At 39.3% G+C, this 19,433-nt stretch overlaps 1 protein-coding gene across 9 annotated transcripts in view; it reads left to right on the forward strand.

The window, feature by feature from the left end:
• The window catches only part of BCAR3 (BCAR3 adaptor protein, NSP family member), a 69,291-nt gene extending 50,160 nt beyond the window's left edge, over positions 1 to 19,131 (forward strand). For 8 of the 9 annotated variants that reach the window (XM_088060266.1, XM_014250678.2, XM_014250679.2 and 5 more), the window contains 9 exons: positions 7,371 to 7,499; positions 8,605 to 9,047; positions 9,626 to 9,726; positions 11,484 to 12,118; positions 14,821 to 14,936; positions 15,804 to 15,975; positions 16,167 to 16,290; positions 17,260 to 17,472; positions 18,261 to 19,131. In XM_088060266.1, coding sequence (XP_087916392.1) covers positions 7,371 to 7,499; positions 8,605 to 9,047; positions 9,626 to 9,726; positions 11,484 to 12,118; positions 14,821 to 14,936; positions 15,804 to 15,975; positions 16,167 to 16,290; positions 17,260 to 17,472; positions 18,261 to 18,448 — 2,121 coding nt within the window. In that variant the 3' untranslated portion in view covers positions 18,449 to 19,131. Of the gene's footprint in view, positions 1 to 6,686; positions 6,847 to 7,370; positions 7,500 to 8,604; positions 9,048 to 9,625; positions 9,727 to 11,483; positions 12,119 to 14,820; positions 14,937 to 15,803; positions 15,976 to 16,166; positions 16,291 to 17,259; positions 17,473 to 18,260 lie in introns of those variants that run through there. The other variant, XM_014250682.2, reaches the window with a different exon arrangement.
• Positions 19,132 to 19,433: the final 302 nt, after the last annotated feature.

The following is a 19,433-nucleotide window of genomic DNA, read 5'->3' on the forward strand; positions in this document are numbered from 1 at the left end:
TTCCCATGGTAATTTTATAGTTACACTGCAGCAAAAGTTTGATTATCTTCTGTCATAAATATGTAGATAGCACAGGGTCCACTGGTTCTCAGTAAGTGACTTCTTTTTGATGGGAATGTGAATATTCTTCAGTAGGTATTTATGCATTTAACTTTTTTGTAGTATCTATTTTTTAGGTATGTCTCCAATTAAATAAAAAGCCCTACGTGACTGCTAACATCATTTACATTTGGAAATGCAAATCCCTGGGGTCACTGAGTGGTTGATTATGATTTGACTAACACTCAGCTCAGGATTTCTCAGGATCTGTATTCCAGAAACAAAACTCTCCTAGCTCTGAATGTGGTTACGTAGAAATGTAAGGATTTGTTTTAAGTGTGGAGGTGTAGTGGAAAATGGTTATTGAATCCGCTAGAATAAAGTTTTCCCTTTACCTTCACTTAACATTAAACTGGTCTTTGTGCTAAAAGACTTTTTTTAGTACCCTCATTCTAAATAAGCATCTTGCTTATTAGTTGTCGTGATTTGAGCCCATCTGGCAGCTACACACCATGCAGCCACTCACCCACCCCATCCCAGCCCCTGGGAGAACAGAGAGGAGAATCAAAACTAAAACTTCTAGGTTGATGGAAGAACAGTTTATTAATTGAAATGAAGTAAAATGTAATCACACTAGTAAATAAGAATAATGGTAACAAAGAGGAAAAAAGCACAAGTGATGCACAATACAGTTGTTCACCACGCACTGACTGATGTCAGACCCTGTCCCTGAACTCCTATCAGCCCTGCTTCAAGGTAATTCCCCATTGTGTATACTGGGCATGATGTTCTGTGGTGTGGAATATCTCTTTGGCCAATTCAGGTCACCTGTCATGGCTGTGCTCCCTCACAGCTTTTTGTGCACTTCCTCACTGGCACAGCATGAGACACAAAAAGAGTCTTTAACTTAGGATAAACATGACTTAGCAACAACCAAAACATCAGAGTATTATCAACATTGAATCCAAAACATTGCACTGTACCAGCTACTGAGAGGAAATTAACTCTATGACAGCCAAAACCAGAAAAAAATTGGCCACTTTTCTGTGACTGCCAGGCAACTTTTGTTGTTCATAGTAGCAGAGTGAGAACATGCACATGTTGGAGTTCATCTGATTTTAAAGAGACATTGCAGTCATGGGGAAAGTTTTCATGATAATTTGTTATCTTTTCATCATTAACCTCAAAAGTTGTCACCAGTGCACGCAGAAATCTTGTGGCTTCAAAATTGCCATTCTCCTGTATTAATCTCTCTGAGTAAATTACCTATTCTGTACCTCCTCTTACTTAACACAGCACTTGCTATAGTCCTGTGTGAACTTTGTGCCCTCTGGTAGGTTAGAGAAAGCTGTCTCTGTGAAGAACATTGCACCAGCTATGTTCAGTTTCCAAGTTAATCAGAAAATGGATTCCTGTGTTTAGAATTCCCTTTTTCCTGTTAATTCTTTCTCAAAAAAATAAAAATAAAAATTCAGAAATCACTGTCTGTGTTTTTGTTTTGTAAGGCCTTGACCAATGATGCTGCTTTTCTGTACAGGAGAAAATAAGACAAAAATGTTTCAGAACAATATTGGAACATTTGGTTCTGCATGTAAATGCTCAGTGCAAGTATGTTGTGTTTGGTGGCCAGTTAGTAGAGTTATAAGTAAAATTATATACACTGTATTCATTAAAGCATCTTATAAATTCATGTAATTGTATATTTTTAAGTGCTTGTATTCATAGTGCCAGATAAGCAGTCTGGTTAGGATCACGAGGGCACAGGATTAAAGACTGAAAGAATCTCTGCAGCCTGTGAATTATATATTGATCCAGAAATGGAACTTTGAATCCATGATTAAAATGTTCATTTTCTGTATGAACAAATTGATTGCTCTCTAGCGGCTTGGAATTAGAGGAGTTTCATTCTTCTTCAATTTTCCAGATGTTTTTGATGTTTGGTGTCTGTGTTCTCCCTTCTTTCTTGTTTCATATCTTCGTTTTCCCCCTTGGTATTTCCTGTTCTTGCCTCAGCATCCCCTTCTATTTTCTGTTGATTGTCTTTCTGTTAAATTATCCCCTTGGCTAAAAGCTATGTAAATCTCACAAAATTTAAGTTTTTCATTAATCACAAATGTCCCATCTCCTCATTTGTTTGAAGGCTCTGTAGGACCTAGTGATTTTACCCAGTCAGACAGTCACAGTTCAGCATTCATAGTGTACTTAAGCAAACATAGCAGGCCTCCAGTGTTGCAGAAAAGATGGATTTGTGAGAAATCTTAAATAGCTTTGGTTGAGATGGATTCAGTACATTTATTAAAACTTTAAACAAAGTACTAAAATTTTGGGAAAGGTATGGACTTGGCTTTCTTCCTTAGATCACACTTCAGTTTTCACAAAGCTGTTCTCATTTATCCCTAATAACCATCTCTTCTCTTTTTCTCTTTTTCCTGAAACCTTCAAGGCAACAGGAAATCAGGTATGTCCAAGGCTGCCTGTTGGGCTCATTTAACTGTTACCTGGCAGAGCTGTGCAAAGCACCAGGAAGTAATTGAGATTGGATGGGAATGTGGCCCCCTTTAGTCTGGTACCTGTAACAGGCCTTGGCTGTGCTTTGCATAAATAATACTTTCTTTACCAGAAGGATACAGAGATTATGTGAATTTTGGCTTTATCCTGAACCAAATGAGGGGATCTAGCATGACAGATTTTGGACCACTTCCAGTGTCTAAAATTAAAAGCCTTTCTCTCATAATTCAAATTGTTTTAGGGAAAAAAAAAAAAAAATTAAAAACCCCACAACTGAACAAAAATGCCAAAACCATAAACCAAACATATCATCACATTAGAGAGGAATGAATTAATAACAATACAGAAATAACTGTGGGACTTCTCTCTTGTTTACTACCAACCTCATACAGTAGATTATTCAGCACAATCTAATGTGATAAATTCCGCTAGAATGGTTAACACAAGTTTGCTAAAGCAAGTTGCCTTTGGACAGTGCCAAACACTCACATGAAAGTAACCTCATGGATGCTTAAGCAGCAGATTATTGTGAGAAAGTCCCATTAAAATACATTCAGAAATTTCAGAGGCACAGCATATTGTGGTAGGTAGGTCAAGTCCTCTTCAAATTTGCCCTAAATGAGATCATAGTTTGATGTTTTATTTCTTTAAACTTTGGTATTTTCCAGGTTTTTGTAGACTAGATTAACATTTGCCTGGAAAAAAAAATAAAGTAATATGTAACATTAAGGATAGCTTGTTACATCTGTAAGCATAATTTGCTATTAGATTAATAGTCCTGAAGTGGAAATCCTTTGTGAAATATAATAAACTGCCAGGGGTTTCTTAGTTTATAACTATTGACTGATTTTTTTTCCTCCTTCCAAAGTCTTGGCTCTCTAGGTTTTCCATCATGTATGTAAGTAGAATTGAGAGGTTTTGATGGAGGCTAACAATATTGTATTGCTAGGTAGTTATGTATTTTTATTTTAAGGACCTGTTCACAAAAACTCAGCATGGCAGTAATATCTTAAAATAGCACCAGGACTGGAAACAATGCAAGTGAAATGTGAACAAACAGTTCTGGAAAGCACACATGGGGAGTTCTTTGTAGGCCAGGAAAAGCATTTGTATTAGAAAACAGTTCTGCTGACTTGATTTGCTTTTTATTCCAGGGATATCTGACAGGGTTGTTACTATTGAAGATCTCATCATGTATAACTGGAAGCTTCCCTGTGTTGCTTCAACCATGTTTTGTTGCAAAATACATGGAAGTCTTTCATTTTTCCTTATATTATTTTAAAATTCCTTTTTACCATCCACTTCACTATCTAGCTGTAAATGTAAATTCAGCCATTGAGTAGGAGCCAACAAAGTGTCTTAGGCAAAGAAATAAAACAAGGAGATACTGCTAAATGAAGATCTGTCAGGATGAAGTTAGCGCAAATTTGCAGCCTACCATTGTTGCCCATTAACTTTTGGATGCCACTGGGAAATGAGGCTGAAGCATCTGCATCATGCTATGTGGAATGTCACCTTTCTTTTGAGAGAAGGCCTATTGGCATAGCTGATAGTGTTGTAAGCCTACCCTCTTCTTTATTTCCAGGCTCACATGCTTGCACTGGCTGTGCCTGGAGTGATTCTTGAGCCTTTCATGATGTGAAGTTCAGTGTATGCAGAGATTCTTGCAGAGCAGAGACCTTGGGTGTAGTGTTTAGCATAGAAAGGTATTGACTGGTGAGATTACAGACAGTTCATCAGTCTGTATTCTCAGTCATAATTCTCCTTTAGTAGGTTCTATAAGAAATCAGTCTCAGTGAACAAAAAACTGTCCAGGAAGACATGCTATTACTAAACTTGCTTACCTAGGCATTTTTCCCCTTATGTATCCTGGGATTTGTGCTAGCCACTGGAGCTCTTTCACTAAGTTCTGAGTTGCATGAAGGTTATTTAAGCATGTTTGCTTCATCTCAGGAGATGTCTGACCTCTCTGGCAGTCGGAGAATGTATTCCATGTGGTAGACCATGGTAGAGAGGATTTTTAACAAACCAATAATTATGAAAGTTCACTATTTAATTGGTTTGGATTCCTTAAATGTTGTTGTTTTTTTTTTTTTCTGTGTTGTAAGATGTGGTTCAAGTTCAATTTGTGTCTCATTAACTTCATTTGAGTAATAAAAAATCCATTCAACCACCAGAAGACATTCTAGGTTTCTATGCTGTATTTGTAATTAATGTGTATCTCTAAGTGGATCATCCTGGTATTTTTAAGATAATTAATTTCAGTACCATGGATGAAACTAGTCCATTTCATCCTATATAGGTCTTTGGTAGAGACCTATAGTTCTTTTTGTTGGATAAATGTATAACTCTCCTAAGCAAATTCAGTTACTGCCTTTGAATCCTATAGTCTGTTCTGTTTTCAATAGCTCTGCCTACCACTGAGATACAGTGAGATGCTTTTGGAAAGATGGTAACAATTTCTGCAGCAGCTTTGGGTCCTTTAAGACCTCTTTTCAGTCAAAAGCTTCTTTTGAAACCCTAAATAAAATTCACATTAAAGTAGTAGTTCCTCTCAGAAGATCAGCAAAACACACAGCTATGACTTTAAGATCTTGTTACGCCATTGCAGCTGGATGTTTTTGTTTACCCTGGAGGAAGTATTTTAAAAGTTCTCCAGCCACTTCCTTGTGCAGTCAGGGGAAAAGGTGCTTTTGAAAAGCCTCAGCTCAATTTGTGTGCTCTTTACCTTCAGCTTGTGTAGGTGCTATAATACTTGCTATCATTCTCTAAGACGTGGCAGTGAAAGGGCTGTTAATTTTAGAATCGTTGCCAGTGAGCTTTAAATGGGTTCCCAGCCATTTAAGTTGGGAAATAACAAGTGGTAGGCATGTGCCAGAGGCCCTTCACCTGTGCTGATCTGATAGGTCACAAGGGTTTGGCGTGGAGGGGGCATTTTTGGCCTTCTTTATGTTTTGACACTTCAATATGCTTTTGGACTTCAGTTGTCAACAAGCCTCTTCTGTCACTTCTTGTACATTCAGTAAAGGTTTGGTTTTTTTTTTATGGCATGGTTTCTTTCTGCAGTCTTCTATAAAGCTTGGAAGGAGTTGATGCAAAACCTTAATGTACAAAAGCACAAAGAATTTGCTCCTTGATGAAAGTGCTTGTCCATTTTGAACCAGACTTGTATGGATAAATAACACCCTATTCTGGTTCACAGAAGGGAAACTAAGGTGAAAAGTGATTCTTTACCAGGTTGTTTTTATTCTCTGCCTTTCTATGTTGGCTATTAGTGTTTGTCTAAGAGAAGCCTTAGTTTTCTCTGAGAAAAGCAGAGAGAAGAGGAGAATTTATCTCAGAATTTCTTTGGGTTCCCAGCATGTTTAAATTACCTTGGCAGCAGGATGCCTCCTCTGGCATTATTCCACCAAAAATCTGCTGTCTGGTAATGTGTTGTAATTCAGTCTGCCTGAAATTGCAGGGAGGTTCGTTAAAAGCAGTGTTAAATGTGTGCCACCTGCTCCCACGGTTCAGTGCTGTGAGTATTCACTGTGAAGAAGAAAAAGCTAGAGAGAGCAGTGTTTATGGAAAGAACAGGAATTGGTGGGCAAGCCTTCCCAGTTATTTTTTAAATAATGCATGTGTTCCTTATTTTCATCAGTGTGTCAATTAAAGGAACCTGTGAGCTTTGTCTCATGTCCAGACCTAAGAAAAAAATCCATAACACATGGGAGGAAAATGCTGCATTTTACTGGAGGCCCTCTCTCTCTCTCTCTCTCTCTCTCTCTCTCTCTCTCTCTCTCTCTCTCTCTCTCTCTCTCTCTCTCTCTCTCTCTCTCTCTCTCTCTCTCCTTATCCTTTTTTTTTTTTTTTTTTTTTTAATGGTCTTTCTCTGAAGAGAGGTTATACTCTGATTCTTTGATCAGTGTAGAACATGTTCTCAGGCTTTTGAAACCTTTCAGCACAACAAAGATGGGCTGGAGTCCCAGCCCTTGGGAGAATGAAAGGAAGTCCAAAGTATTTCCCTCCTCTGAGTGCTTGTGAAAGAGAACGTGGCTACTCCAGAGAAGATCCTGCACCTCACTCTGAGCAGCACTGCATTCATAAGGACTAGCGAGCCAGAGTGGGCCAGCATGAAAGCTGTTCTCCAAGACGAGATGAAGACAAGAAATTTTCCAGAAAATCTTACAGTAGTTGTATAGTGATGATGGAGATATCTTCAAGCAAAACTCATGCCATTTGTGCTAAGGGGCAACAAGAACTTTTGTCCTTTAGAAAAGGAACATCTTGGATGAGCAGATTTCATGACCATTAGGAGTAAGCACTTTAAGACTGAAATTTTCCTTTGGCAAATTGGTTCTTTGGCAACAGAAATATTGAACAACTAAGTATGTCCAGCTTAGCCTGTCTTGATACTTTTGGAATGTTCCTAGCTAGATGGGTTCAAAGGGGACTGCTGGGAAAGAATCTGAATTTAAAATATAAGTTTTAAATAGGAGGAAGGATATTGGAGCAGGGCATTTGGGTCCAGCTCCATTTTTTTGGATATAGCTAGAATTCTTACTGGAAAGAGGAAGTAAGAGAAGTGACTTTGTAGGTGTGTCATTATTAGTTTGGTGTACAGGCAGAACACTTTGCTCCATTCAATGCGGTGTAGAACAATCACATGTTATCTCACAGAATGCTGGGGTTTGCAAATACAATCTAGAGAGCAAAGCCAAGCCAGCCTGCTGAAAGCAGCACCTGCATTCCAGTGCAGGTCATATGATGGAAGTTATAACCCAGGTAAAATGTTAATCACTAAACTTGGCACAGTTGAAGCTTTTAATCTTTTATTGCAGTTTTCTAGGGAGAGGCAGGTTATGGACAACAGCCCAGAAAAACTGAAGAAGGAGTTAGAGGAAGAACTGCAGCTGAGTAGTGAAGACTTGCGTAGCCATGCCTGGTACCACGGACGTATTCCTCGGCAGGTAGGTGGCCTTGGCATTGCCAAGTGTGCTTGTAGCTTTTCTGCTTATTTTTCTGCTTGGAGTAGAATTTCACTGATCTGCTGCACACATCTCTGATATTTGGATTAATTTAGTAGGAGCATAATGCCTATTTGTATGAAAGCTGTGGTATATATCACAGCTTGGCATAAAATGAGGCCAAGGAAGGACTCAGGGCAGATCCTGGTGGAAAATAGATACATTTCAGGATTTTTGTGCACTGTATAAATCTGGATATGGAATTTAAACTTTGTATAAGAATACTGTGATCACGTATTGTTTAGAGAACACTGACATTAATTTGGTTCAGTATTCTTAACGAAAGTTAAAATGTTGTTTACTTTCTCTCTTGTGCTTGGAACTTGGGGGAGAGGGGGGAAAGAAACGCAACAAAATCAATTCAATCACTTTAATTTAGATCCGATCAAACGCAGTTACAAACACGGTAAGGCTGAGGTTGGATCGGAGCTTCCAGAGCCGCTGGAGCTCCCCCTGCGGGCCTCCCTCAGCCCCAGGGCAGGGCCGGCTCAGCTGCCCCGCACTTTGCTCTTGGCGTCCTTTTTGTCATATGAAACTACTAACTCAAAACAAAAAAACTAGGTGTCTCTGACTTTTCCTAGTCACTAGTATTTGCATGCAGCGTTCACAAAGAATAAAAAAAATGAAAGCTTCTGTCATGTAAGGCAACAATGAAAGGGCAGAATCCAGGATCTTGTGTTAATGGCTTCTGAACTTCATTGTGACTCTATATTCAGGTACTTTAAACTTAAATTCCTGGGTCACTACTTTCCCTTCATGCCTTATTTTCTATTGGCAAACTAGAGGAAACACACGTGCAAAAGTGGGTCAGCTTCTGGCTGCTGGTTCCTTCCAAGAAACCCTTTCAGATCTTTGCTGTGGGATGAGCTTTTAATTAAGAATAGCAGACATCATTCTTCTACCGCACTTCACGCTTTTCTTTGTATTTGTGGCTTTGTGTATCCTCCCAGAGTAGCCAAATTAATTCCTGTGTTTAAGAATATTTTGTTGTAATGTATTGTTTTCTGATTCTGAAAGTAATTTTTTGTATAATTCTTTTTCCTCAAAGGTGGCAGAAGGCCTAGTTCAGAGAGATGGAGATTTTCTGATTAGGGATTCTCTCTCCAGTCCTGGGAACTTCGTTCTTACAAGTCAGTGGAAAAATACCCCTCAGCATTTTAAAATCAACAAAACAGTTCTAAGACTCAATGAAGCCTACTATCGTGTTCAGTATCAGTTTGAACTGGAAAGTTTTGACACTATCCCTGGTTTAGTTAGGTACTATGTTGGGAATCGCACACCAATATCAAAGCAGAGTGGAGCAATTATTTTTCAGCCTATCAACAGGACTGTGCCTCTCAGGTGTCTAGAAGAAAAATATGGTGTAATTTCAGTCCAGCAAAAAGAGCCAAACACCCCTGAAGGAAAAGTGGAAACTGCAAAAAGGCTGAGTCTTGGTATATCCGGCATGCAATCCCCGGAGCAGAGCATACCCAGAGGAAATCTTTTGAGGTACCTTAATTTTGCTGTCCTTATGGAAGGAAATGGAGTAAGTGTATCAGATCCTAGTGGAGGTGATGTGAGGTGTCACTCTGATTTGAGATGGAAGACTAGGCATGAGGATTTGCTGATTTTTGCAAAGGATCAGCAAATATACAAAGTGAGAGCAAATGTGGACTCTGGAAGCACAACAGCACTGCAGTGACTTGGCAAATCTTGAGCCATGTAAGACAAAGGATTAAAATAACATCTTGCTGCTGCTCCAGAGAAGTCTGTTTTTCCATAGTTGACTTCTGAAATAAAAACTCCCGAGTGTGGGATAATGGATCCTAATTTCAGTGTCCAAATCAAATGTTCCATTAGAAAGGAAATACCTTCATAAATGCTGCAGGGTGACATTGGGTATAGCCCATTTCACTACCACTACAACAGCAGTTTATGAATGAATGAAGTACCTTTTATTATCATAAGCTGCCCAAGTGGAAAGCTAATGATCCTTGCACTGGTTATGATATATTCTGGCAGTTAGATATATATTTTAAGTGCTGCATATATTGATATGTTTTTGTTTGCATTTTTGTCTACCCTAGAAACAAAGAAAAAAGTGGTAGCCAGCCATCTAGTTTGGATCATGTTCTGGAGAAAAGATTCCCTTTAAAGGCTCACCAGTCAGAGAGCTATCTGCTGATAGGTATGTTTTGTAATTAGAAGTTTCATGCTTAGAATTGGTGTGTGTCCAGGTGGTCTGTTGCTCTTCAGACCAAAGTGAGACTGCTGAATGTTCTGAGTACTGTAAATACATTAAATTTAATGGCCACTGTAAGCTGTGTTAACATACTGCTTCTCTTAAAGTCACTGGAACAGGATTTTTATTTACAATGCACCAGCTAATTGAGAACCTTAGCACACAACTCCGCAGGCTTACACACCAAAAAAATGGCAGCTATGGTTTGCATTAATACCTTTTTTGATAGTAATACCTTTCCTCAATTGTACTTGACAAGAACAGACCTGTTCTTTTCATGTCTTTCTGACAAAATATTAAGTAGAAGGGGTGTTTCATGGAAATTTGGGTAACTGCTTTTTCTCAGGGTAAACTATGCAGATGAGGTAATGTTCCTCACTAGGAGAAAAACACTACCATGGCTTTTGTACACAGTTCTGTTCTTCAGTCTCCCCCAATCTCTGTACCCTCCATCCCTTTTGCTTTTTGTTCCTTTTTCTGCTGTCTGGTTCCATGGCCACTATCATCCTAAGCAAGGGATCCAGGTTGTGACAACACAGAACAGTTGCTGATTGGGGAATTTTATTTCTCAGATTCTTCGAAGGTTTAAGCAATTGTTTCCATATACTAACACACCTGTATATGGAAGCTTGCAATAATGCATCACTTCCCATGCAGACAAACTAGTATTGACTTCCAAGGCTGCTCATTTTGAATACGATACTGTTAAAATTCTTCATATCTGGTGTAGGAAGAATTCTCATGACAAAGAGAATATTAAGTACTTGTACAGTGAGACTATTTTGATAGAGTGCGCTCCTGTGTTTTAACCGTGGAATGTACAGACATTTATAAGGCATGTTTCTCTCCCTCTGTAGTTGAATTGATTATTCCAATCAATGGCCTGTAGATACTTTTGTTTTGGTACTACAACAGCCTGAAGAGTTCTGCTGTGCATTTTGTCATAGGATCCTTTGAGCAAGTCCTGTTATCATACTGCCTGTAATTTGGAGTTTTTATTTTATATCTGTAATCGAGCAGTAATACCCGTACGATGCAACTGGCCACTTTGCTGTAGATAACAGCAAATGTGCTGAGAATTGCAGATTGGGAATGTCTGACACAGGACAATCCCATATCAGATGCCAAGGTTTGCATATGCAATGAGTACAGGATGAAGCATAAATACACAGAAGTATATGGACCCAGCTCTTCAAACTAGCTCTGTTTCACAAAAAGATTCGCATTTCTGAAGTTCATTCCTTCCATACCTTAGTTCAGGTTTAGGCATGACTTTGGGAAGTTTTGCTTTCATCTCAAACTTGTCCTTCTCAGAAATGACTCATCTTTTTATGTGATGCAGCTGGAAGTCACTGTTTTTATAGCCTAGATCAGGTTACAAAAAAACCTCCTATTCCAAGCCATGGAGGCCATCCAGCTCTGACAGGATAGCCTATGTATGCAGGAGAGACTGGAATTATTGTCAGCATTACCGCAGAATAATACTATGGTGCAGCTGTTCCATGTATTTGGGATTTTGGGTGGATCAGCAAATGAATGGAATTTGCTGGCTAGGTCATTCCTCAAAATATACAATTTTGCCAGCAAATAATTGACATGATCTGACATTATCCTTAGGAAATAGCATTAGGAGATGAACCCTGGCACAGGCACCAGGAATTGTATGCAATTTTGGCCTTCTAAAACACTGTTTTCCCCTGCAGGTTCAAGACATCCATCTCGATTACCTGAAGCAGATGCAAACTCCTGTCCCAGCTCACCTGCATTTAGAACAGGCAGTGAACCATCTCTAAGCCCCACAGTTATTCAGAAAGTCACCTCAGAGTCACAGCTAGGGGAAGCTCTGAGAGGATCAGACAGTCAGCTCTGTCCAAAGCCTCCACCTAAACCCAGCAAAGCACCGCTGATGAAGCCCCCAGATTCTCCTTCGGCTTCCCACAGCTCTGAAGGACACTATTGTGAACTAAACCCTGACAGACATCCTACAGCAGCAAAACAACACTTGTGTCAGAAAAACAGCTATGTGGAACATCTGATGCGAAAGGAGAGGGCAATATTCAGGAACTCTGAAACAAGCTATTTGATCCTTGATGAAGATCCTACAATGAGCCCTGCAGATCCTTTAGAAGCTTCAACTCAGATGGCTGAAGAAGACAGCATCTTTTCTGCACCTGTTTATGAGACAGTGTCTAGTTTTAAACCAAACGATTTTGAATCCAAACTACTTCCTCCTGAAAACAAGCCATTGGAAACAACCATGTTAAGAAGAGTTAAGGAGCTTTTCACCAACAATAACCCAAAGATTATTGCACAGCATATTCTTAGAATGGACTGCAAGGTAAAAAAAAGATAATACGTTTTATTTTATATTGTACCAGTTCAGACTTTTTAAAGAACTGATTTGATAATGGGTAGATTTGCATGTTTGTATTGCTTGCAGGAATTTTTAGGGTGTTTGTTTTTCATTTGAAGAATAAGAATGTTCACAAACTCTGGACTAAAGGTCTCTCATCATGCTTGACTTTAGACTCAAATTCTCAAAGTTCCATATGTCTTTTAAATGTCCTATCAGTTGCTGCATACCTGTGATTCAGCCTTTCTCTTGGATTGGAGGAAGAGCTCTCTATGCTCTAAAGCACTGTGGAGAAAACTGCTCACAACAGGAAATAGCTCGTTAAGGGCAAAGTGCAGGCAGACACTACCTGGTTGCCACATGGCCATTATATACAATGTTCAATGGAGCAAAATATATTTAAGCTACTTAAACCAGCTGCTCTTCTAATCTTTGAGTTCCTCTCTTACAGCTGGATAGGTGCTGTGTGAAAATAGCTATCAGTGCTTTTCTCTCCTGTGAGAGAACTGTGCTAGTGGAATTGCTTAAAAGGATGTAAAATACACGAAGAACTATTTTTCACATTGTAGACTCTGGTCAGCTGCCAGGGCTTGGAGATCAGCTAATGGATCAGAAAGACAGGAGACTCATCTAATGAGATGATGACTTTGTGTAATGAAAGAAATGTAACTGCATTTAAATCTGCATGACTTTCCTGGCCTGAGTGCTGTACCTGCTGCAGAGCAGCTACAGGAACCAAATGGTATGGTGGGTATCTAACCCCCCCCCAAGCTTTGTTGGGCTTTGGTTTTAGTCTTTTTAAGAAGAGTTTGAGAAGCAAAACACATGGCTACTTACTGGGCAACTCCATTGCAGACAGGAAGGGAAGTGGTTATGCTCCAGAAGCAGCACAGCAGAAGCACTCTGCTGCTGCTGCTGCTGCACTGACAGACACTCAAGGTCTGAGGAGGGGGCAGTTCCCTGGAGCAGCGGAGTAGGAGTCCTGACAGGCTCTGGGGGCCTGCCAACAGCAAACACAGCTTTTTCTTTCCTCAGTAGCACTGTTGGCTGCTGCTAAGTGAGGCTTCATGCAGACAAGGTGACTCAGAGGAACTTGGCTCCACAACTGCTCACTCTTCTCAGAAGTGGTAGATCGAGGTTTCTTTACTATGGTTCCAAGAGTATTAACATCATTCACCAACATTTTAGTTCCAAAATTCACTTTTTCCTTCCTTCCTTCAACTTAATAACTAAATTATTTTTAATATATTGTTAAAGAGTATGTTGCTTGAAGGCATAGGATATGCATGACTTAGAGAAGTAGTGAGTTTATATATATGTATGTATGTATATAATATTCAATTATCTCATTATTAGACTCCTTATTTTAAATACTGTAAACTTTGCAATGGAGCTAAGGCACCAAGTAGCCTGTTAGAATTAATTAAGAGTCATTTGAGGGCTTTGCAGAAACAGATTTTTGGATTTTGGAGCAGGAACAGAAACTAGCTGGGACAGGTAGAACAGTCTGTTTGATGTTCACCTCCAAGTGCTGAGCCAGTCAGTGCCTGTCATTTACTAGCAACTTGTTGCATAGACTGCACCGATAAGAACTGCATGATGCAATGAGATTGGCCTGTCAATTGGGCCAGAATGAATGCTTTGTACTGAGATCCCAGGCTAAGGTTCACATGTCCTCTGTGTCATCAGTAGTAGTTCCTTTTGTCTCTTAAATAATGACATTTCAAATAAAGAATCACCCATGTAGTAGGTGATGAGGTGTCTGCCACTTGCATACCTGTGATGGAATAGCAATCAGTGTCTCCAGGGGATGCATATCACTCCTGCTTCCCTAGAAGTGAAACAGGTTTTTCTACAGTGCTGTTTTGTACTGGTGTGGCTTGTTGTACAGCCCACATTGCTTTCAAAGTTTCATAGCCAAAAAAGCCTGCTGATGGGTGTATCAGAAAATTGCAGGCAGATTGGTTTGTAAATATGTCAACATACAGGCCTTAAACCAGCAGATAATCTTACACCATTGTATTAATGTGGGTTTGCTTATTATTAGCAATTATAATTGTTTTTGAGATAACCAGTAGCTAATACAATCTGTTTAAAAAGCAAAGACAAATTGGTAAGGTTGTCAACTTTCACACACTGACTTCATTAGGCAGTCAACATTGTGTCCTCCTTAGTCCTTTTTCTTTAATTTCCTTTTCCCAATTCATCTTTACGAACTTTTATGAACCTAATTCATGTTTAGGGCCCTGTGGTGCAGCCAAAAACGTTCTGAGCAGTAGTTTTATTTTAGAAAGGAAAAAGGCAAAGCAAGTGTGTATGTCCTTAAGGCAAAGAGCAGTTCCTCTCTGACAAGGATCAGGTTGAGAGCACACTACATTTCCTGGAACCTGCATAGTAATCCCTTTCTGGAAGCAGAGGATGGAATTTGATAAAGCATTTTGGTCACACCTTTTATGTTTTCTGGTGGCTCTATCATTTTAAAAAAATCTCCTTAGCTTTTTTGTGTAGGGCACTGAACATGCATAGGTTGACGTTTTTCTTTGACGCCTGTATTATAATGTTGCATGCTGTTCACCTAGCTCTGTATGCCATGCACTTACCTGGAAGATTTCTCCGTGGCTAGAGGGGTTTGTTTTTTTGAAAAATGTTAGTTTCAAAATTCATGCAGAGTTTTTTGTGCTTGACAGGTGGCAAGGATAATAGAAGTTTCTGAAGAGATGAGGAGGAATATGGGAGGGAACTCTGGTCTTGAATTGATCACCTTGCCTTATGGACATCAGCTGCGCCTTGACCTGATTGAGAGGTAAATGTTCCTGTTCCTCACTGCCAGGGCCGATGGCCAGAATCTCAAAGCATGGCTGCACTGTTCTCATTTCCTCCAATACTCTCCTGCATGTTTCCTGAATTCACATGTACAGATGATTTACTGAGATGCAAAATCCGTTTTGACTAGAAAAGTATTCCTTAAGGTCGTAAGGCACCTGTAGTGCAGGGAAAGGGGAAAGGTGTTGAAAGCAGGGTCCTCAGAACAGCTGAATGCCATCAGCTCTCCTTTACAAGTTCAAGGAAACTAAAATTCAGGGACCTATAATCTGAGCATGTGTGTGTGGAGGAGACTGAATGGTAGTGCCCTTCTGCATGTGGCAAGAGGCTAAAGGATCTAATGAAGCAAAAAAATTATCAACAAAGTTTTCTGAAAACTTCTGCACAAGGTAAGGGGAACACTTAGGGTGTTCTGATCTTCATTTTCTTCCTCATACTTCAATAGTTTGATTGCTGAGATATAGGCGGGGGGGGGTCACAGGATTTGACTTTGGAGGACTAGTTTTTGGTGTTAAGGCATGGGTTGGATTCAATGATCTTGGAGGTCTTTTCCTAGTCATTCTGTTGAATTCTGTTGACAAAGGGAATTGGGGCAATTTCTCCAGAAGTGTTGGTTCATTCACTGCTTGAACAGAATTTTGTATAGTTAGCAGTATCTCAGGAGAATTTATTAAAGAATTTGAAGTTTGTGTGTATTTATTCCATATGTCATTATTGGTTTTGGTGCAGACGTTGGTAAGACTAAGTTTGCTGGGCATGCCAAGATAAAAATACACCTCTGAACTAATTTTTGAACACATGTAAATTCAGTAATTGCAACTCGTCACATGAATTGTTTCACTTACAGGCACAATACCATGGCAATAGGAATAGCTGTTGACATCTTGGGTTGCACAGGAAGTGTAGAAGATCGAGCAGCAACATTAAACAGGATCATCCAAGTTGCTGTGGAGTTGAAGGAGACACTAGGGGATTTATATGGATTTTCTGCCATAATGAAAGCACTGGAAATGCCACAGGTAGAATCTGTTTCTCTTTATGTTCCAAAATGTGGAGTTGTTTGATGGCTTATTTAATTTAATTTGAGAAATTCCTTCAAGACTAGAGAGAATATCAGACTCGTCTTCGTGACTATTCTAGGACTGTGACTAACAGTGTACTTTTCCTGCTGTGGAGTCAATAATGGGTATTCTCTATTTTGCATGAACAGGTCAGTAGGTTAGAACAAACCTGGACGGCTCTAAGACATTGTTATACCCAGACTGCCATTATGTATGAAAAACAGCTGAAACCATCTTGCAAAGCTTTGCATGAAGGACAAGATGAGTGGACTAGTGAGTATGAGTGACACTGGTTTCTATTTGGCATTTTAACCCTCCCCCTACTGATTTCCTGTGTGGGGAGATGAGGCAGCTGCTCTTTCCATAGCTGTACATTGTATGTTAAAATGCTTCTGTAAACTTGTATAATGCCATATGATTATGAATAGAAGCAAAGTCTGCCAGCCAAACATCAGTATGTGTTTGTATGCCTGTATCCCTGCAGAACATAACATTCTTCCAATATCCCTGCTTCCTCTGTGTTGAGCAGAAACTGACACATTTGCATCATCTTGCCACAAAAACAGAAAAAAAAAATCTCTCTCCTCACAGCAGAATTAATTCAGGCAAATTTTGCTTCTTATTTGCTTTGTCCATTAGATCAGAGGATGAATCCTCAAATAAAAAGAATGAGTTAGGTAATTCTGGTCACATTAGGTGCCCCTGTGCCAGATTGACTGCAGCTCTAGTTTCTAAAGGGATGGAAGGCAGAGAAAATTTCTCAGAACATCTCTCCAAGAGAACAGGTAGACAATGAAAACTTTTTAGCATCATGGATATTTTTATTGGAATGACCAATTTTGAAAATGTTTAAAAGGTCTGTATTTAAAAAAATGTGTTTAAAATCTCTGTGCCACTGTCTAGTAATTCAGCAGAGGTTTCCCCTGCAACAAACGCAGCTTTCCAACACCAATTTGTGTTGGTCTTCTTCCCCTGCCAGTCCACGGGAAACTGGTAGGACAGGTATATTTAAGGTAAGGTTTTTGAAGGCTCCGTTTGAAAGATTGAAGACACATAGTAGTTTCCAACTTAAAAAAGAACATTGCAGTTACAATACCTTCAGTTAACAATAATGTCTGATGATAATAATAATTAATAATAGTTAATTATAATTAATAATTAAATAATAATTAAATAATTATAAAAAATAATTAATAGTTAATAATAATGTCTGAATGTAACATGATTGTTACTCTATTCCAGAAACCATCAGTGCTCCACAGAACAACATAACAGTGCCACTGCTGATGCCTCTTGTTACCTTGATGGAGCGCCAGGCTGTTGTTTTTGAAGGCATGGAGCTGTGGGAAAGCAGTGACCAGAGCGGTGAAATAATGCTCAGGCACTTGGGCACAGCTCGCCTGCTCACCCAGCACGCCGAGACGTTTCGCCTGACAGCAGAGCGGCTGCTGCAAGGTAGGAGAGACTGCTGCACTGCCACACCAGCTGTGTGCCTGCCCAAATGCCCCCAGGTGTCAGAGAGAGACATTCTCCTCTTTGGGAGGAGCTGAGAGAGTAGCAAATGTCCTGCAGGAAACTCAGTCTGAGGACAACATTAATATTGTTTAAAAGCAGACAGTAAATTACTCATCACTACAGCTCTCCAGCAAGCATTTTTGTTAAAAATACTCAAAGTCTTCATGACTCAATACGCTGACCCTTCTGGCAACTGAACAGAAGTACAGTACAGACTGAGGATAACTTCCTGTCTTCTGTACATTACAGAATTCCTACTCTGATTATTACAACTAAAATACCACCCTGAGATTCTTCACAACAGTGCAAGTTGCAGCACTGAGACTGTGACCACATGTGGCCAGAAAGCAGCAACATGCTAACACAATGTGACTTTTATAAACTTGCAGTGGAAAAGTTAAGGGAGTGGGCAGAAATACAGTAATTTCTGCAGGCAGCATATATACATTAGTAATTATATTTAAGGTCGGACTATAATGACAATTCTAGACATTAGAACTGAGCAAGGCTAGCCTATCCCAGTGTCCTTAGAGCCATAGCCATCAGCCATTACTACAATGTCAAAGCCAGAAAGGATTTTCATTGTTCCAAGAGCTTGTTAAAATCATTGTGCAAATAGAACCCAGTGCGCTACAGCTTATTTGGAGAGAAGACAGTTTAAAAGCCATTTCTACAGAATGAAATAATTTGCCTGGTGCTGATACTGTGGGATTCTTTTTGCTTGCTAGGTTTCCAGCCAGATGAAGAGCTGAGTGAAATCTTCAAGACAGAATTTCAAATGAGATTGCTCTGGGGCAGCAAAGGAGCACAAGTTAATCAAAGTGAAAGATACGAGAAATTCAGCCGGATCTTAACTGCACTTTCACGAAAACTGGAACCTCCTCCAGTGAAGCTGGTGGAACAATTAAGTATATAAGACTCTGGAAACACTATTTAAGTGATATACTTGAAATAACCTTAGCATTCTTCTGGTAATTTGATACTGCACAAACTTCCTGCATTTCACAAGGTGTTTAGAACTTTTAACTGCACAATGCACACTTGTTTTAAAACTACTGATTTCTTAACAAATTATTTATTTACTGTGGCACCAAGTCATTTACTGATCCCTTTAAAGAGTTTAGGTTATCCCTTTATTTCCCCAAAAGTTGCAATGTTTTAAATGATGCCAAGGAGTAAGGGCACTGGCATCTTACTAAGATGAAGCAAATAGTGTAAATAAAATGACAGATTAATTACCTGACATGGCAGAAAATTTGTTGTATAATATTCCTTTAATGAATGTAGAAAACACTGTAGATAGAATTGTGAAGTGTATCTTTATGCACAATAATTTGCATATTTAGAAATCACAGAAACACTGTAAATTGCAGAAATGATCCTTTATCTGTAACCAGAAGGCTCAAACATCACTGTGCCTGTGAAACTACAAAATTAGTCTGGGTATGTGTTGAGACAACTTCCCCATTTTTTAAGACAGCATCTGTAGTATTTCAGCTTTTGCTGGAGCCTGCACAAAAGCTACACTGCCACGACTGAATGGTAAAATGGCCAGAACAAAAAATCCAGATAATTAAAATGCTTTCAGACATGAGTAAACGTGGGTGTATCTATTAAACTTGCTTCAGTTACTGAGATGAATCACTTTGGTAAGTACTTTTTCCTTGGATGAAGGCAAAGCCTAAGGTGTTAGCACTTTTTATAGGAAATCAGTGTGAACGGTTTATTATACAAAGAGTCTTAGCAGCAAATCCCACTTCGTCATATACAGAATTGGTGACTAAAGGTTATCCTCAGATGTGGTACAAATATTTAAGAATGACAGTCAGAGCTGCATGTGCTTGTTGTCAGTACACCCATTTCTGGAGTGAGATGTTCTTAGAGCACTGAAAATATTGGAG

Source organism: Pseudopodoces humilis, chromosome 10 (genome assembly GCF_049639895.1).
Source record: "Pseudopodoces humilis isolate 2021_Gansu_Grassland_sample_001 chromosome 10, ASM4963989v1, whole genome shotgun sequence".
NCBI lineage: Eukaryota > Metazoa > Chordata > Aves > Passeriformes > Paridae > Pseudopodoces > Pseudopodoces humilis.